The sequence below is a fragment of the Siniperca chuatsi genome, linkage group LG17 (assembly GCF_020085105.1).
Source record: "Siniperca chuatsi isolate FFG_IHB_CAS linkage group LG17, ASM2008510v1, whole genome shotgun sequence".
NCBI lineage: Eukaryota > Metazoa > Chordata > Actinopteri > Centrarchiformes > Sinipercidae > Siniperca > Siniperca chuatsi.
The window spans coordinates 1,054,251-1,073,030 of NC_058058.1; the positions used below are offsets into that span (position 1 = coordinate 1,054,251).

General features: G+C 43.1%; 3 protein-coding genes across 4 annotated transcripts in view; all 3 read right to left on the reverse strand.

Moving 5' to 3' along the window:
• Positions 1 to 2,784, reverse strand: part of rfx5 (regulatory factor X, 5) — a 22,367-nt gene extending 19,583 nt beyond the window's left edge. The window contains exon 1 of one of the 2 annotated variants that reach the window (XM_044172070.1): positions 2,063 to 2,784. The gene's annotated coding sequence lies outside the window, so the exon portion shown is untranslated. The remainder of the gene's footprint in view (positions 1 to 2,062) is intronic. The other variant, XM_044172069.1, reaches the window with a different exon arrangement.
• A 1,748-nt stretch (positions 2,785 to 4,532) lies between these two features.
• Positions 4,533 to 10,952, reverse strand: psmb4 (proteasome 20S subunit beta 4). The gene is made up of 9 exons (XM_044172139.1): positions 10,792 to 10,952; positions 9,742 to 9,868; positions 9,576 to 9,655; positions 9,324 to 9,470; positions 9,099 to 9,180; positions 7,769 to 7,772; positions 7,427 to 7,539; positions 6,690 to 6,778; positions 4,533 to 4,681 (listed from the first exon to the last, which is right to left on the reverse strand). Exons 1-9 carry the CDS (start codon positions 10,920 to 10,922, stop codon positions 4,669 to 4,671), a joined length of 786 nt encoding a protein of 261 aa, XP_044028074.1. The 5' UTR covers positions 10,923 to 10,952; the 3' UTR covers positions 4,533 to 4,668.
• A 3,271-nt stretch (positions 10,953 to 14,223) lies between these two features.
• LOC122864712 overlaps positions 14,224 to 18,780 on the reverse strand; it is a 30,414-nt gene continuing 25,857 nt past the window's right edge. Inside the window, exons 18-21 of the mRNA XM_044172325.1 lie at positions 18,224 to 18,315; positions 16,868 to 16,993; positions 16,549 to 16,668; positions 14,224 to 14,364 (exon numbers count right to left, since the gene is read on the reverse strand). Of these exons, the coding sequence (XP_044028260.1) occupies positions 14,315 to 14,364; positions 16,549 to 16,668; positions 16,868 to 16,993; positions 18,224 to 18,315 (388 nt within the window). The 3' untranslated portion in view covers positions 14,224 to 14,314. The remainder of the gene's footprint in view (positions 14,365 to 16,548; positions 16,669 to 16,867; positions 16,994 to 18,223; positions 18,316 to 18,780) is intronic.

Below are 18,780 nucleotides of genomic sequence, written 5' to 3' on the forward strand. Positions count from 1 at the left end.
ATATGTAAAGTGAATATTTAGTGGCTTCAAAAACTATTCTGACCCCTGCACATTTTGCACACTTTATGTTATAGATTTGATTTAAAATGGATTATATCTACACACAGTAATTCATACAATAATGACAAAGACGGTGTCGTCCCTCATTCGAGTGTTTTCTATCATAGAAAAGGTTTCAGTCGTAGTCGTCTGGACGCTGTTTTCAGAATCAAGACGTTTCGGCTCCCATCCGGAAGTCATTCTCAATTGTGAAGAAATGGGACGGGAACTAGAAATTTAAGCTACTCTGTGTTACATAAGCCCCGCCCTCAGGAAGGAGTCTACCTGAGTATCTGTTGATTATTCTGCCTAGTTTCACCTGAAACTGACCTAATAGTTTCCATGATGGCCCAGTAATCAGTAATCAGGCCTGTTGTTTTCTGGCTGCACCTCCCTCATCACTGTTAAGTACCTGATTAGCATGTGATTGGCTTGACCACGGTGTTAATACACTGTGACAGACTTTGGGCAAATTGAATCTCAGACCACCATTTCTGTTTAAAGAGGGGTTCTCTTTTTTCACAAAAATGGCTTCTTTGACACCCCGTTCAAATAAAACCCCTCTTTGAACAGAAATGGTGGTCTGAGATTCAACTTGCCAACTGTTTACCACAGTGTATTAACACCGTGGTCAAGCCAATCATATGCTAATACTGATTACTGGGCCATCATGGAAACAAAAGAAGGTCAGTTTCAGGTGAAACTAGCTATTAACAGACACTCAGGTAGACTCCTTCCTGAGGGCGGGGCTTAAGCAACACAGAGTAGCTTAAATGTCTGAGTTCTCAGACCATTTTCACAGTTGAGAATGACTTCCGGATGGGAGCCGAAACGTCTTGATTCTGAAAACAGCGTCCAGACGACTACGACTGAAACCTTTTCTACGATAATGACAAAGTTATTTGTCCATATATGTAAACATATACAGTCTTATATTTAATATAAACCTCCATCTATGACCTCATATTAGATATCTGTACGAGGGGGAAATGATGCAGCATACTGTATATATGTATATGTGCTTTTAACAACCTCGCAGCAACTTGAGGAATAAGAATTTGACGCATTTTAAAAATGTATTTAACTCAGTGCTGCAAACAGTCGTTAGTTGGCGGGTTTGCTGGACGGTTTCTCCCGGCACGAGGACAATAACACCGCTGTCAGACGGTCACTCCCACCTCTCTGCAGCCGGAGCAGCGCGCTCACTTTCTAACATCAAACGGCATTTCAAGGCGCTGATTTCAGCCCGGTTTCGCGCTGACAGCCGGTAAAGCGGCTGCCGGGTAGCGACACATGCCGGCTGTCACGGTGCCGTTAAACGCTGCTGCTACTACTACTACCGGAGCGGGAGGCATGTTTGTGTGGGGGGCAAAACACAGCCCGCCGCCGGCCATGCTGAGTACACACACCAGCTAATGTTAGCTGGAAACGCAAAGCATGTAGCGGCGGCCGAAATGTGACAGCCGTGCTCCCCGTGTCATGTCTGACTGCCGTGTTTACAGCGGTCGTAGCGCCGGTGGTCATGTGCCTGCCATTTACTATTACAACACACACACACACACGCACACACGGACCCAGCTCAACATGTTACTGCCGAGCTAACTGGCTAGCGGACAACACAAGACACCCCTCTGTATTAGCTGACCGGGGCAGCGACACTTCAACACGCTAGCTGGATTTATTACAAGCACATTTGACGATGTTTCAAATCCGTAGAAAGTGAGAAAACTGCCTCCAATGAAATAAAGTGATATTAGTTTGTCTAACGTTGACATTTGCCGCGTTCCTATTTGGCTAGCTAGAAGCCCGCTGCTAACCGTAAGAGGCTAGCTAGCTAGCCTAGCTAGTTGACATCAGATAGCATTAGCTAACAAGCACAGAAACACCCATTAAACGTGTTTTTACACGCTATTTGTAATTTCTAAATAATTCCCGATATCAGTTAATTTATTCTGGTATTAATGTATGATCGGTTCGGTGAGTCTCATTTCAGTATTTAATTTAAAAAAGAAAAAGAAAGTACCTGAGCCAAGATACAGCAAAAATCCCCTTTCAGATTTTTTTGTGATTGGACGACTTTGTTATGTCTGCCTGACTACAAAGCCAACGTCTATTCCGATTGGTGAGCCGTCACAAATCTACCCGGATACCAAAAGCGGGTGAAATTCCATTCGTCGAGCAGAATTATTTTTCTGACAGGGAGTATTCTGATTGGACGCGTTTTGCTGGTCTGCCCAGTTACAAAACAGATGAATTTATCTCGCACAATCTGCATAGCAACAGCCGCCTGTTTAGACAGTAAAAGCGAAAGGACTTCAAATAAACATTTTAGAAATATGTATTAAACATGTCTAAAGCCTAAACAGGAGTCCATATTATATTAGTTTGAGGCCAATTTATTGGATTGTATGTTCTTACATTTTTTGAGGGAATTATTTTATGGTGTAATTTGACCAAATATCCACTTTATGTAGGATCCCTCAGGGTAAATTTAACTATTTTTTGACAGGAATAACGTTAATGTGGATTGAAATTAAATACAAACCGACAAACTAAAATACAAAACAAAATGTTAATTATAAAAACCGTGTCCAATAAGACACGATCAGCCTGAAACCGTTAAAACCCTCGACATTGCGGATCATGTTTTTTGACTTCTCCAGTGCTTTCAACACCATCCGGCCGGCCCTGCTGGGGGAGAAGCTGGCAGCGGTGCAGGTGGACGCCCCCCTTGTGTCCTGGATTGTGGACTACCTGACTGGCAGACCACAGCACGTGAGCCTGCAGCGCTGTGTGTCGGACAGCGTGGTCAGCAACACTGGGGCCCCTCAGGGGACTGTCCTCTCTCCCTTCCTCTTCACCATCTACACCACGGACTTCAGCCACCACACAGAGTCCTGCCACCTTCAGCAGGTTTCTGAGGACTCTGCTGTGGTGGGATGTATCAGCGGTGGTGATGAGTCTGAGTACAGGGCTGTGGTGGGGAACTTTGTCTCATGGTGCGAGCAGAACCATCTGCAGCTCAATGCGACAAAGTCTAAGGAGCTGGTTGTGGATCTACGGAGGGCCAAGGCACCAGTGACCCCGGTTTCCATCCAGGGGGTCAGTGTGGACATTGTGGAGGACTACAAGTACCTGGGAGTACACTTAGACAACAAATTGGACTGGGCTAAGAACACTCAAGCTGTTTACAGGAAGGGCCAGAGCCGCCTCTGTTTCCTGAGGAGGCTGAGGTCCTTCAACATCTGCCGGACGATGCTGAGGATGTTTTATGAGTCTGTGGTGGCCGGTGCTGTCCTGTATGCTGTTGCATGCTGGGGCAGCAGGCTGAGGGCGGCAGGTTGAGGGCAGCAGGCTGAGGGCGGCAGGTTGAGGGCAGCAGGCTGAGGGCAGCAGGTTGAGGGCGGCAGGCTGAGGGCAGCAGGCTGAGGGCGGCAGGCTGAGGGTAGCAGGCTGAGGGCAGCAGGATGAGGGCAGCAGGCTGAGGGCAGCGGACGCCAACAGACTCAACAAACTGATCCGTAAGGCCGGTGGCATTGTGGGGGTGGAGCTGGACTCTCTGGCGGTGGTGTCAGAGAGGAGGATGCTGGCCGAACTACACGGCATCTTGGACAGCGTCTCCCACCCGCTCCATGACGTGCCGGTCAAACAAAGGAGCACCTTCAGCGGAAGACTCATCCCCCCACAATGCACCACAGAGCGCCACAGGAAGTCATTCCTGCCTGTGGCCATCAGACTCTTTAACTCCTCCCTCTAAGTGTCAGTCTGTATGACCCGAAGTCACTAAACTGGACATTGATCATTAACATCTCTGCCATAATTAATAATAATTGTGCAATATTCTGTGTTCTACTTACGTGCAATATTAGTTTTCCCTTGTTAGTTTTTCTTATTTATTGCTACTGAAACTATATACCTCAGTTACTCTCGACAGTACATGCACCTCCGCTTATTAATATTATTTATTACATAAGAAGTTACATTGTATTTTATACTGTACTTTCATCATCAACCAGTAAACCCACTTGGTACTCGACACTTAGTTTATCTTATACTTATACCGACATGATACTTCATTTATTTTCTGACCTGTTTTATAGTTTTATAGTGTATTATATCGTTTGCTAGTACTTTCTCCTGTGTGCACTGACGTAAAGGCGAGCTGCTGTAACAAAGAGTTTCCCTTCGGGGATCAATAAAGTATTTCTGATTCTGATTCTGATTAACCACAGGATGTTCATTTTCAAGTAAAACACTTGATTAAACAACCCCACATTTTTTTAACAGCTACTGAATAGACGTGTCCAACTGTAGGTATATATATATATATATATATATATATATATATATATATATATATATATATATATATATATATATATATATTTTACTGGACAGACATTTAAATGTTTTATCTGGGGAAAAAGTGACTTTTATAATCCTGTGATTTCCAGTTCGAACTTTTCAAGCGTTCATCTTAAGAAAACACAAACTTTTTATGACTCATCACATTTATTTTCCATTATACAAAAGTTACAGTGAACATCAGAAAAAACTAAACTGGGATAGATAAGCTGATGGCGCGCGCAGTTGCTGTTGTTGTTTGACTTCATCAGTCGCAGCTCGTCTTCATTCAAACCCACTGCGGAGAAACAGGAGAAACACGAGTTAATGCACAACAATCACATCTGATGATCTCAAGAGGGAACTTTTACTATCTGACAACTGATCGCAACACTGATATATATATATATATATATATATATATATATATATATATATATATATATATAAAAATGCATTTTTCCCCCAAATTGAATCCTATTATCAAAACGATAACATTTAGTTTTTGCTGGAGTCAAACTAACTTTTGACTTATTTTAAATTTTAGACACCAAATAGTAAATATTCTCCATTTACTTTATGGTCAGTGTCAGTGTCACGTGCTTCCTCCCATTCTTTCATCAGCGGCGTCGAAGCGTTTCAGCGTGTTTTAATTTATTTAAAAAGTGTTTAATTAGCTGGAATACAAGTTATTCTACATCTGTATTTGAACACGTGCCCTGTTTGAAAAATGGCATTTCATCTACGACATCTCAGGGCCGTCCGTCCGTTTGTCCTTTTATTTTTAATAAAAAGCAGCAACTCGTTCGAAACACTGCGTGTTTACTGTTTTCAGATTAACTACAGAAGTTCATAAAAACAATAACAAAAACATAAATCACGCAGCCCTCGTCTCCACTGGCCGAGGGCGACAGCAGCACGAAGCGAGATTAACGGGTTAGCGAGGTACGCTGAGCCTGACGCCAGAGCTTTCAATGTCGGCTCTCGTTTAACCTGCTAGAACGCCATGGTAACGTACGCACGCTGCACCTCCGGAGGAGGAGGAGGATACGTTCACAGTTTCGGCTTTCACGAATTCTTTTCCTGACCGTACTCTCTCCGAAGCGGTATGGACGCTCAGCTGAGGGAATAGTACGTCATAAATGTGCAAACACGTCGAGCCGCACGTTAACGCCACCCCAACGAAGCCGCGCAGTAGCGCAAACTGTACGCGTCGCGTCGCCACGGGAACCTGCATGCATCCAGGTAATGTTAACACTGCAGATCATCCATACGCTAAAAGAATATTCTCGAGTATAAAAGTATAATTTAAATCTGCTGTAGTCCTATCGCGTTTAAAGTCGAAGAGCGCTAACGTGCAGCCGCCACGTTAGAAATAAACGGGAGGCAGCGAGCAGCAACGTTCTGCCGGCGTTCCTCGCTCGCCTTATCTGCAGCAACAGCGTCGCTTCATGCTGTAACAAGTTTATATTCTTCACAGCTCTCCATCATAACGACCTGCTCCTCTTCAGCGAAGGAGGCGACACTATCAGGTTTCTCTAACTGAAACCAACTTAATGCTGCTCTGTATTCTCCGAGCCGCTCAGCTGACGTCACTTCCAGCGGTTAAAATGCCAAACGTCTCCGGTGTCGGGTCAAATCAGCTGTTACTTCAGTGCGTCAGATACATAGCTAATGGACATTTAGGTAAATATAAGCAATAAGAATGTGCAGTATAGAAAATAAAACAAAAATATGTTTGAAGTCTACGTTGCAGAGTTTGTCCACAAGTAAAATGTCCCACATCTTCAGTTCTTCAATACCAAAAATTAAGGTTTTCTTATTAAAAATGTCTGTTAAATAAAGAGAAAAGAATATTGGCTGAAAAATCATATTTATATTGGTATTAACCTTAAAAATCCAGCATTGATCGGATCACAGTTCCAGCTGATTAGTGAAATAATGCAAACGCCCCTCAGGTTTGTCGGACATCTTGTTTACGTGTGCTGCAGTAACCAGCAGCAGGTCAGTAATGAGACTCGACCTTATTTTGGAACCAAGGTTTACTTATTTTGAGTGAATCTTAGTGATACAAGACACTGCTTCTGGATTTTTTAATTAGAAGCCCGGTCACCAGCGTCCATGGCCGACAAACCGGCGTTCTCCAGGAGAAATCAGGTTTCTCCAATCCCCGACCCCGACCACCAGTTTACACGGCGTTGAATCCGCTGACCGCGGCCCAGTTACTGACGCGGATATAAACCCACCGACTGCTTTTAAATGACAGGAGGAACCTCAGAGGACTCTTCTGGGACCTTTGGACCCACCTGACCATGTTCGCGATGTCCCAGTTGGTTTCAGAAGACAGAGGACCAACAATCTCCACGCCCTCTTCTGTTACTATGGCGATCTCGTGCTAAAACAAGAAACACATCACTCATTAAGAGCAAATACAACATCTGACTTAAAACGATTTCCTGATCGACACAACAAAAACTGCTTTTCGTGTCTTACACAGAAAAATGAAATCATTGGCATTTTGAAATGATAACTTACCAAGGTGACTATTGAAAATAATCAATTAACAAACAAATATTGTAAATAAGAAGTTATTTATGTTACAGGCAGTTGGCCAACTCAACTCTTAGAGACTTAATCGAACTATCAATGTTTTTGTTAAATTGTGTGCGCTGCGTTTTATTACTTGGAGCGTCAGTTCTGTTGTTACGCGGCGTTTGTTTCAACGTGTCGATGAACTGCCAGACACAGTTTTCTACCGTGACGGACAACAAAGTTGCATTTCTTCTAATTTATGAACGAACTGATCATTTCAGCTCTAGTGATTTCAACCTCGGCTGCCTCGTTCATCACCGTCAAACCGTAGTGATTTTTACTCAAACTCCGTCAAAAGCAGGAGACAAAAAATTATAATTATAATACAGTGAAACCGGTAAAAGATAAAAACAGATTATAGAGCAGTTATAAATTCATTACAGTACGACTTTAGAAACGGCAGACTTGGGATCAGCTGACACTCAGTAAAGAGAGAGGAAAGCGAACTCACCCTGTTGTAGGAGCGAGCGTCTCTGTAGTACAGCACTTTGAGGCAGCGCTCCAGCAGGTCCCGAGCCTCCTGTTTGGTGATCTCCACCTTGTTCTCCACCACCTCCCTCATCACACACACACACACACACACACACACACACACACACACACAGCAGGTTAAACACCACACTTCTCGTGGCCACTCGGAATGAAATTTAAGACCAATTTTACAACAACCAAAAATGAGATGACTTAGGGTTAGGGACAATTTTGCCACGTAACATGAAACATGAGATGATCTACTTCAAATGTTGAAGAGACTTCCTTGTTAGCATCTGCAACAAGCTGGTTTGAGATGTGTGGGGCTAATCCAAACTGGCCGGTGCAGGTCATTAGCTCTTGTCATGCTAATGACAGGCTACTGAATTGAAGTGTGCTGGATAAGCTAATGATAAGTATATGTGGGGTTTTCTTCCTTTGACACTTGAGGTTTTCCCCACTTGTCTGGTTGTTTGATTTTTCCTTGTTTGTTCTTAATTATTTTGATTAGCATTTATTTTTAAGATGATTTTATGCTAAAAAGGGAGGAATTGTAATGGCCTCTCTGATGTAATAACATACAGATATTATTATAATTGTCTGGCGTCAATACTTCATTTGTGTATGATTGTTTGGTGTGCGAGATGAGAACAGTACACTGATTATGACGACATAGAAATACAAAACATCCTATTGACTGTTATGTCCAGACTTCAGGGACGCTCGTCTCCCCGGGTTGAGGAGCCGGACCCTGAAGACTGGATAAATAACTGATTTTTCCTCTGTACTCATTCAGAGCAGATTATACTGATGTATGTTTTTGCTGCTGTGAGTCCGTCTGCAGACGCTTGAAGTAAACCTGCAGAAAGACAAGTGATTGGCTTGAGTGTTTCTTTATTCCGAAGGAATTGCCACTACACCGTCTTGTCGGACATGCATGTAAAACGCGGGGCCGGGAACAGGTCTCCTGCTCCCTCCTTTGACTCGTATGATTGGCGTTTGTTGGTATACACCCGAATGCTGTTCGAAGATCTGCTGCTGCTGAGCCTGGTGCTGGTATAGGAGATTCGGGTGGAGGCGGGGACAAGGGTAGAACAGGACTGGGAAATAAAGTTGGCGGGTTTTCTTGGCGATTTTGTGTTTCTCACTCTGCATGTGGCACTCCACTGCCTTGATTCCCATCGTGGCGAGTTTGAAAAACGTTTCGCCCGAGCCTCGTACCGGTTTCAGCCATGCCGCGAAATCTTGGTTAAATAGCCAATTTGAACTGAGTCTGCACTTCCCCATGTCGTCCAGGGTACAGCGAGCTCGCAGACAGGATCCTCCATCCCGGCCGGAAACAAAAAACAAGTGTTGTCGGTTCCGCTATCCGGATCTGCGTGACGTTATGCGAGAGGCATTCTGTAATTTTGGCGCTGATGTCACTTCCAGCGGTTAAAATGCCAAACGTCTCTGGTGTCGGGTCAAATCAGCTGTTACTTCAGTGCGTCAGATACATAGCTAATGGACATTTGGGTAAATATAAGTATCGGAGCGGATCGGTATCAGCAGATGTTAAAAGGACTCTGATCGGGATCTAAACGTCACCCTTCTGATCTGAGTCCCTGTCAGGATATAACAGAGCTTTAGAGCAGGAGAACTAACTCACTCACCTGAGCCAGGTACGCTCCAAAGCCTGTGGCCACTGTGGGCGCCTCATAGGCCACGCCCAGCTTGTCCACGTAACCTAGGAAACTGTAGGGAGGCAAGATGGCCGACTGGTTAATTATAGCTCACAAAATGTTGTTTAGTTTCAACATAACCGGCTAAAACCAGCCCGGTTAAACTGACTACAGCAGACAGCGAGTAGAAGAAGAAGAAGAGCAAACAGCTCTCGCCTCTCTCCGTTGTAGAAACCTCCGATCACCACGGTGTTCCACAGCGGATTCATCTTGCTGCGACGGTTGTACATGACTCGGGTCAGCCAGGAGTGGACCGCCTTCGGACTGTAGCTGTGGCCGTCACCCAGCAGCTCCTCGTCAATACTGACGGAGACAAAAGAGCCAGAAGGGAACGAAACTAAACCTTAATGTCTCGACACAGAGCAGCTACACATGCAGGCGGTTATATTTCTGTCTGCGGCAGCTTACACCATCTGTTCGATGACCTGTTTGAGGTACTGGTAGTCGGCGTAGTCTCCTGAAGCTCCCAGGATGGTGTTGCCGTTCACCTGAAACAGAAACAGAACAAAGACTGTCAACAACAACGTTTATTTACTACGACAGCTGATGCTGTTCGCTCAGCAGCGAGCGTCACCTTCATGAGGCGCGAGATGTTCCTGAAGCGAGCCAGAGAGCCGTACGAGCCCAACATGTCCGCCGCGATCATGACGCCGCCGGTGAACTTCACCCCGAGCACCGACGTCCCGGTTACCATGGGGTTACTGCTCAGAGACACAGAGACAGAGGAGGTTTATAATCTCATCAGCGCTTCCCTGAAGAACGATCAGCTGACGCTCGTCTGCATTTTCATCTGGAGATTTAGGGACTTTAACGACCTGAGGATGAGTTTACTGAGCAAACAATTTGGACTCACGATGACTCGGTATTTCTAAAGTCTTAGCTACAGCTAACGTTTGCAGTTGCCTCGTGGTTGGATAGAAAATCTGATAAAACAATCACTATATTATACACAAAAGTTCACAAAACAATTCTTGCCATTATGTTTTGACAGTCCACCTGAATTATGTCACTAATCTTATTCAGGTAAGATTTAAAGATGACTAGAATTGCTGTTTAAACATGTTTGTTTGTATGAAAGTGCTGTAAAGTGACAAAGTCTCTGATGCTGAGTGAGTGAAGTTAACGTCTGGGAACAGAAAGAGACTCAAACCTATTTCAGTTTCATCACCCATCCATTAATAACAATAAGATAAAGCATAATAAACATAAAAGTAAAGACCAATAATCTCACATACCAGGGGCTCAACGAATAACTCTATAAACTGCAGAAATGAATTTTAAACTTCCTCTGATAAGCTCCCTGACGGTGGCTAGCTAACACGGCTAACATTAGTCAGCAAAACAGAAAGAAACAACGCAAACTACGATATGACCAGCTTATTACTGATCAATATACAGTCTCATTTTTATTGTTTAAAGCTAATTAAATAACTCACAAAGTATCTATATTGAGCTGTAAAAGCGTTTCAACATATGTAAACTATCAGTTAGCTTAGCATCAGCTAGCTATCGTTTCTCCATGATGATACAGCACAGCGGCGGCGGACAAACCGAAACCGACAGCGGAGGTTGCGGGTTAAATTAACGGCAAACAGTCGCGGTTCTGTCGGAGCGGACGACTCACAGTGTGTGTCTGACCGGCCCGCATGCTGTGCCCGACCCGCTGCTACTGCTGTTGCCGCCGGGGAAAGAGTAAAACTGTCCGGGCGTTGGTCCGTTCTCCCAGAAACTCAGCTTCATACCGCACGACTCCATGTTGAAAATACCTGGAGGAAGTGACGACACAGCGTCTTCTTGATGGCACTCAAGCAGTTTGACGTCACGCAGCGGCGCTGTACCGCCGCCTGCTGGTGGGAGGGACGAACTGCTGTTTTTACACGATTATTCACCTCAAAGCGACGTTATTCAAGGTTCAAGGTCAGTCATTCTACAACACAGGGCTGCCCTAACCCTGCACGGTGAAATTAATAATTAATTAATTAATAATTAAAATAAAAAAAATAGAATAAAAATGAAAATAAAAACAATATATACAGTTATCCATATACACATACTTTATACAAAGGTATGGTAATGTGCAAAACCAGCACAACAGAAAGTTCCATGTCATTTATTTACGGTGGAGGGTGGAGGATGAGGTGGAGGAGGGAAGAAGCTGCTCCGTAGTCTGGTGGTACGACAGCAGATGCTTCTGTATCTCTTTCCAGACGGGTGAACAGGCTGTGGCTGGGGGGGGTGGGTGACACACCTCACCTCTCCGATATCGCTGGTAGGTTGGTACCAATGGTCCTCTGAGCGGTTTTAATCCCCTGCAGAGCCCTCCGGTCCTGGCCGTGCACAGTCAGGATGCTTCTGTTGCTCCTCTGTAAAAGTTAACAAGAACTTGGCACAGGAAATTTGCCTTCTTAAGTTTCCTTAAGAAATGCAGCCATTTCTGAGTTTATAATTAATTATTATTATTTGTTATACGTTTATTATGATTATTATTATTGACATTATATTTTGACCGTCCTCTTGAGTTCCAGTCCAGACCCAGGGGTGGAAAGTACATTTTGAGGTACTTGTACTTTACTTGAGTATTTCCATTTGATGGTACTTAATAACTACTCCACCACGTCTCAGAGGCAAATATTGTACTTTTTGCTTCACTACATTTATCTGACAGCTTTAGTTACAGATTAAGATCGTACATACTGTAGGCCTATATTTATATAATATACAGCGGTGTGAAAAAGCGTTTGCCCGCTTCCTGATTTCTTATGTTTGTCACACTTAAATGTTTCAGATCATCAAACAAATTTAAATATTAGTCAAAGATAACACAAGTAAAGGTTGTTATTATTAAGGGAAAACTAAATCCAAACCTACATGGCCCTGTGTGAAAAAGTGATTGCCTCCTAAACCTAATAACTGGTTGCTCCACCCTTAGCAGCAACAACTGCAATCAAGCGTTTGCGATAACTTGCGATGAGTCTTTTACAGCGCTGTGGAGGAATTTTGGCCCACTCATCTTTGCAGAATTGTTATAATTCAGCCACATTGGAGGGTTTTTGAGCATGAACTGCCTTTTTAAGGTCATGCCACAGCATCTCAATAGGATTCAGGTCAGGACTTTGACTAGGCCGCTCCAAAGTCTTCATTTTGTTCTTCTTCAGCCATTCAGAGGTGGACTTGCTGGTGTGTTTTGGATCATTGTCCTGCTGCAGAACCCAAGTTCGCTTCAGCTTGAGGTCACGAACAGATGGCCGGACATTCTCCTTCAGGAGTTTTTGGTAGACGGCAGAATTCATGGATCCATTTATCACAGCAAGTCTTCCAGGTCCTGAAGCAGCAAAACAGCCCCAGACCATCACACTACCACCACCATATTTTACTGTTGGTATGATGTTCTTTTTCTGAAATGCGGTGTTACTTTTACGCCAGATGTAATGGGACACACACCTTCCAAAAGTTCAACTTTTGTCTCGTCAGTCCACAGAGTATTTTCCCAAAAGTCTTGGGGATCATCAAGAAGTTTTCTGGCAAAAATGAGACGAGCCTTAATGTTCTTTTTGCTCAGCAGTGGTTTTCATCTTGGAACATTTTTGCCCAGTCTCTTTCTTATGGTGGAGTCATGAACACTGACCTTAACTGAGGTGAGTGAGGCCTGCAGTTCTTTGGATGTTGTTGTGGGGTCTCTGAATGGCTGAAGAAGAACAAAATGAAGACTTTGGACTGGCCTAGTGGAGATAAGTTGAGCAAACTGTTTGCGAATGTTTATTCAACATCTGTTGCATAATAGCCGAACCTTATATGGATTCAGATGTGAATTCGATACAGCATTCTAGTGAGGCTGACAGACGAAGAAGAACAACAAAATGAAGACTTTGGAGCGGCCTAGTCAGAGTCCTGCTCGAAAACTGCATTTTGTGTTTACTTGTGTTATATTTGACTAATATTTAAATTTGTTTGATGATCTGAAACATTTAAGTGTGACAAACATGCAAAAAAAATAAGAAATCAGGAAGGGGGCAAACACTTTTGCACACCACTGTATAAGATAAGATAAGACTTTATTTATTCCAAGGGAAACTTTTGTGCAGCAGTTGCAGTTCAAAGTGGGAAAGAGTGTGTTGTGGAGAGCTGGTTGTGAGGGGGCATGTATGGTGTTGATGGTTATAACAGGAGGTTGAGGGGGGCAGATGGTCCAAGAGCTGGAGGAGGGGTGAACAGTTGAAGAACAGATTCAACTCGTTGGCCCAGTCCAGGTCCCCCCGTTACCTGAACCCGTCTCTGAAGGCCCTCTTCTTCTCATTCGAGAGGACCTTAATGTCTCTGGTGACCCGGGGTTTGTTGTTTGATATAAAGTATTTACAATGAGCTCCACCAGCTGCAACATTAAAAAGCTCCTTACATGTTAATACATCAGTAATCGTAGAAAAGGTTTCAGTCGTAGTCGTCTGGACACTGCTGACACTGAATCAAGACGTTTCAGCTCCCATCCGGAAGTCATTCTCAATTGTGAAAATGGTCTGAGAACTCAGAAATGTAAGCTACTCTGTGTTGCTTAAGCCCCGCCCTCAGGAAGGAGTCTACCTGAGTATCTGCTGTTTACCTGCCTGGTTTCACCTGAAACTGACCTTCTTTTGTTTCCATGATGGCCCACTAATCAGTAATCAGGCCTATTGTTTTCTGGCTGCACCTCCCTCATCACTGTTAAGTACCTGATTAGCATGTGATTGGTTCATATCAGGTTCTTAACAGTGATGAGGGAGGTGCAGCCAGTGTCCAGATGACTACGACTGAAACCTTTTCTATGATAGAACACTCCTGGACGAATGAGGGACTACACCGTCTTACATCAGTAATAATAATAATAATAATAATAATAATATACACTCTGAAAGGGATCACCAAGTACTTTTTGTGGGACTTTTACTCGTAACAGAGGCTTCAAACTGTGAGTTAATACCAGCAAGTAGAACCAAAGATGGTTTGATTAAAATGCAGATCATTTGAGAAAAGCAGAGCCATCATTTTTATTTAAAGCCATTTGAAAAAGAAACACACATCCAGGTTTTAGTAATTGTTTTGCTTTTATTTTATTCGTGAATGACATATCTAATATATGCTGACACTTTGATGTTTGTTTGTTCCAACATCTTCACTCAGGACTGTTCAGGCTCCGCTGCTGGAGAAGATTTCTTATGACAAAAATCTGCGAGGAGACAAGAGGAGAAGAATTTATATTTTTCATTTATTTAATTTGCTATTTTTTTGTTTAGGTGAAACACTAAAACTTCCCTCCACCAACTGTGCACATCAAGTTCAGTTTACTGGTCCTGGTTAGTCCTTGACTACTACATACTACAGACGAACGCAGTATGCAGCATGTACTACTTATCGCTTTTCATAGTAATATTATGCAGTATGCTAGGCCAGGCTTACCCGGTTTCCGGTTTTGGTAAACAATAGGAGGAATATGAATGTATACGATAATACGTAAATGTCTGATTTAATCTGTAAGGAGAACGAGGCTGCAGCCTGAAATCTGTAACAAACTACCCATAACAAAGCCATAACGTTTAAGTTGAGCCTGCTAAGCTAACGTTTGACATCACGAAGACAACAACGTTAACCTCAGCGAGCTGTCAATCAGAAAACAACACGATACACAGAACTTAAATCTAACGTTACGTTATATTTTTTGTCATTAGGACCTAGGATATATGCCTCCCTGTCCACCACTGACGGGGGGTGTTGCTCTCCGCCATTTCTACAATGACCAGTTGTTGTGACCATTCCATCGCTTTGCATTGTGGGACACAGTACGCGAGATAGACTGGTCCGATGCATACTGGAGATTTTTTCCAAATCAGTACGACATCCGGGTATTTTTGGCGAACTGCAGATTTGGCTTTTGTTTGCATACTGCATGCTACATGCTACATGCTACATGCTAGATTCTGGCCAAATCAGTAGGTACTATTAACATAGCAGGCGGTGATGAATACAGCCTGTGTTACAAACTGGAGGTGTGGAGTTTGAAAGACACAGTCCAGGTGCATGATGGGAAATGTGGGATCCAGTGTTTTTTGGACTAAAAGTCAGGATATCTCCACCTCTGATATTCAGAGTGAATGTCCACTTCATTTCTCTTCAGTGTGACCTGGTGTTCATGTTAGCTGTTTTCTGTCATGTTGATAAAAGAAATATGATGGTGTCGTCCCTCGTTCGTCCAGGAGTGTTCTATCGTAGAAAAGGTTTCAGTTGTTGTCATCTGGACGCTGTTTTCAGAATTAAGATGTTTCGGCTCCCATGCGGAAGTCATTCTCAATTGTGAAAATGGTCTGAGAACTCAGAAATGTAAGATACTCTGTGTTACTTAGGCCCTGCACTCAGGGAGGAGTCTACCTGAGTGTCTGCTGTTTACCCTGCCTAGTTTCACCTGAAACTGACCTACTGGGATCGCAGAGCGCCGTGCAGTTGCATCTAAAAGCTACAAACCACACATTTGAAGACAGGTGAAGATTCTAAGTAGAGAGAAGAGTTGGTTTGAAAGAGGAGTCAAAGAAGCCATTTTTGTGAAAAAAGAAAACCCCTCTTTGAACAGAAATGGTGGTCTGAGATTCAACTTACCAACCGTTTACCACAGTGTATTAGCACCGTGGTCAAGCCAATCACATGCTAACCAGGTACTTAACAGTGATGAGGGAGGTGCAGCCAGAAAACAATAGGCCTGATTACTGATTACTGGGCCATCATGGAAACAAAAGAAGGTCAGTTTCAGGTGAAACTAGGCAGGTAAACAGCAGACACTCAGGTAGACTCCTCCCTGAGGGCGGGACTTAAGCAACACAGAGTAGCTTAAATTTCTGAGTTCTCAGACCATTTTCACAATTGAGAATGACTTCCGGATGGGAGCCGAAACGTCTTGATTCTGAAAACAGCGTCCAGACGACTATGACTGAAACCTTTTCTACGATAAAAGAAATATGTTGATTTAAGAGTTGTTATTTCTGTAAGTCGAACCTGAACAGCTGCTCACTATCTTTCATGAATGTCGCTTTTTTTTTGGTTATGTTCTTTATTGAATATAACCAAAATACAAAACACACAGACATTTACAAAGTGTATACAACCACCTTATGCTTACAACATAAATGTAATGTTTTGATAGCTTTCTTGTTATGACAATAAGAAATGAATGTAGCTAGATGGTGTCCTCATTCTTAATCCTGACTACTAAACTCTGATTGGTCCATTGTTTCTTCAACAAGGTAAAGAGCCATCGAAGGCCACCAGGCCTGTATGAATGAATGAAAAACCCACACAGAATGAACCCACATTCAAACCCAGAACCAATGTGGTCGACAGCGAGAGCCCGCTCACAGAAACTGACCTGCAACTCCATCGTAGCTGAACGGTCTGTCGTGAGGAAATCCCAGACACTCTGCCAGTTTCTTATGATCGCTGTGTGCCGCTTTCAACAGCTCAACATCCCGATGGTGCCCCTCCCTCCCTGAGACACACACACGCACACACACACACACACACGTCACTGAGTTTAATTTAATTTGTTAAAATAATTGTGAATAAACTGCCAGAACGAGAGAATCCTCACACATACGTTTATATTCCAAAATGTTGAATCTGTTGTAAAGACAGTAATGTGAATATGTGTGTGTGTGTGTGTGTGTGTGTGTGTGTGTGTTGTTTACTGTAGATGAGCAGGAACTGGAACTCTTTCTCTCTGTAGACCATCACCAGACAGTCGGAGCAGCTCTCATAGAAATCCACGTCGCCTGAGTCGTTGTACGGTTGAACAACTCCGTCCTTCTCCACCACTAACACACACACACACACACAAAGAACACACATTCACATTACTGTCTTTGTCTATCACACCACTATCAGCAACAACATCAACAACAATCACAACAACAATGGTAATACAATAATATCAACAACAACAACAGCAAAACAATAATAGTAACAACGAGAAGAGGAAGAATAATTAAAAAGAAGAAACACTGCAGCATTAGTTGTAATAATAACAAACATGAATAATAATATTGATATATATAATGGTGATTACATTAATATTTTTATTAAAACTGCTACTACCACTACATAAACATATACCTACACTACACTATACCTATATTATACTTACACTATGCTATACCTATGCCCATACTATACTGAATTACACATATATACTATGCCTATACCTCGGGCTGGGCGGTACGGCTTATAAATAATATCTCTATTTTTAGGCTATGCCGTGATATGCAATATGCATCTCGATATACACATTTTCTGTAAAATAACTCCATATAAACTAATTCTCCAATAGTGCAATCATGTGACGATCTTATAGACCATGATGCATTGCTGCAGGTTAAACTGCCCAACAGTATATAAAGCAGTTAAAATGAGCTCAACCTGAAACATCTGCAGCAGTAAAATGCAACACACACATTAATGCAGCAGGAATATGAATCCAGAAACATCAGATATAATAAAACACTGACAGGGAGCGTTTTACTGCATTATGAGTATTTTAAGTAAATGCTGCTATAATACTTACACACTTTTACCTTAGTAAGGTTTAGAATGCAGAACTTTTACTCGTAGTGGAGTATTTTCACAGTGGGGTTGGTGTTAGTACTTTTGCTTAAGTAATGGACCTGAATGCTTCTTCCACCTCTGGTTAGCAGTTAGCACGCTCACAGCCTGACTGCACCTGTGCGTTACCAGCCGAGCCTTCCCCTTTAAGGAAGGCGGCCTTGTGGGTAACCGGCGGTGTTGCTGTGAAAGTGAGCCTTTCCCCTTACGTTACTTTAGTCAGCCATAAAGTGCGTAGATGAGCTCAGGTCGCAGTATAATAGTTACTGGATGACTGTGTGTTGTGTTTGCTGTCACAGAAAATAAATAATGTTGGGGTTAGGCACTTAGTTATGATGGTTAAAGTTAGGTTTAGGGTTAGGGAATGTATTGTGTCAATGAGGATCCTCAAAAGTATATGTTTAAATATGTGCCTGTATAAATGCGTGAGTGTTAATGTGACTCACTGGCAGCTTCGGTGTGCAGTGTGTGGTGGTCAGAGTCGGAGGGGTCAGAGGGCATCGACATGTTGATAAAGTACTGAGTACATGGCTTATCACTGAAAATGACACAACACAAACCAGTTAGACAACACAACAACCTGCTGACTCTACGACTGTCAGACACATCTTCACATCTTTTCCCAACACCTCTAAAGATCATATCGGATCATATCTCAAGGGCTTGGACTATGTTGCTGCCGTTGGTGACAGTAAATCTGAACCGATAACCATGACGTGGAGTCCCCCAGGGTTCAGTTCTTGGGCCTCTATCATTAAAAACTGTATTTGCTCCCTGTAGCCCAGGAGGTTTCAAAGACTGCCACTGTGGGCCTCCCCTCAGACAAAGGTGAAACAACTGCACCCCCAAACTGCCAAAATTTAAAATTGTTTGAGTTTTTCATCTATATGTACACAGGTTTTCAATACAGGACAAATATCTGTATATGAATACATGGAGGAGAGTGTCAGTGTTCCAGGAATATAAGAACCATGTTGATGAGACATTAAACCTTAGTAACCCC

Bases quoted from the DNA above. Each gene is read 5' to 3' on its own strand.
- psmb4 (XM_044172139.1), bottom strand. From the start codon at position 10,922: ATGGAGTCGTGCGGTATGAAGCTGAGTTTCTGGGAGAACGGACCAACG. The intron at 9,471-9,575 runs GTAAGCTGCCGC...TGTCTCCGTCAG, and splicing joins CAGGTCATCGAACAGATGGT to TATTGACGAGGAGCTGCTGG. The intron at 9,181-9,323 runs GCGAGAGCTGTT...GCCTCCCTACAG, and splicing joins GGTTTCTACAACGGAGAGAG to TTTCCTAGGTTACGTGGACA.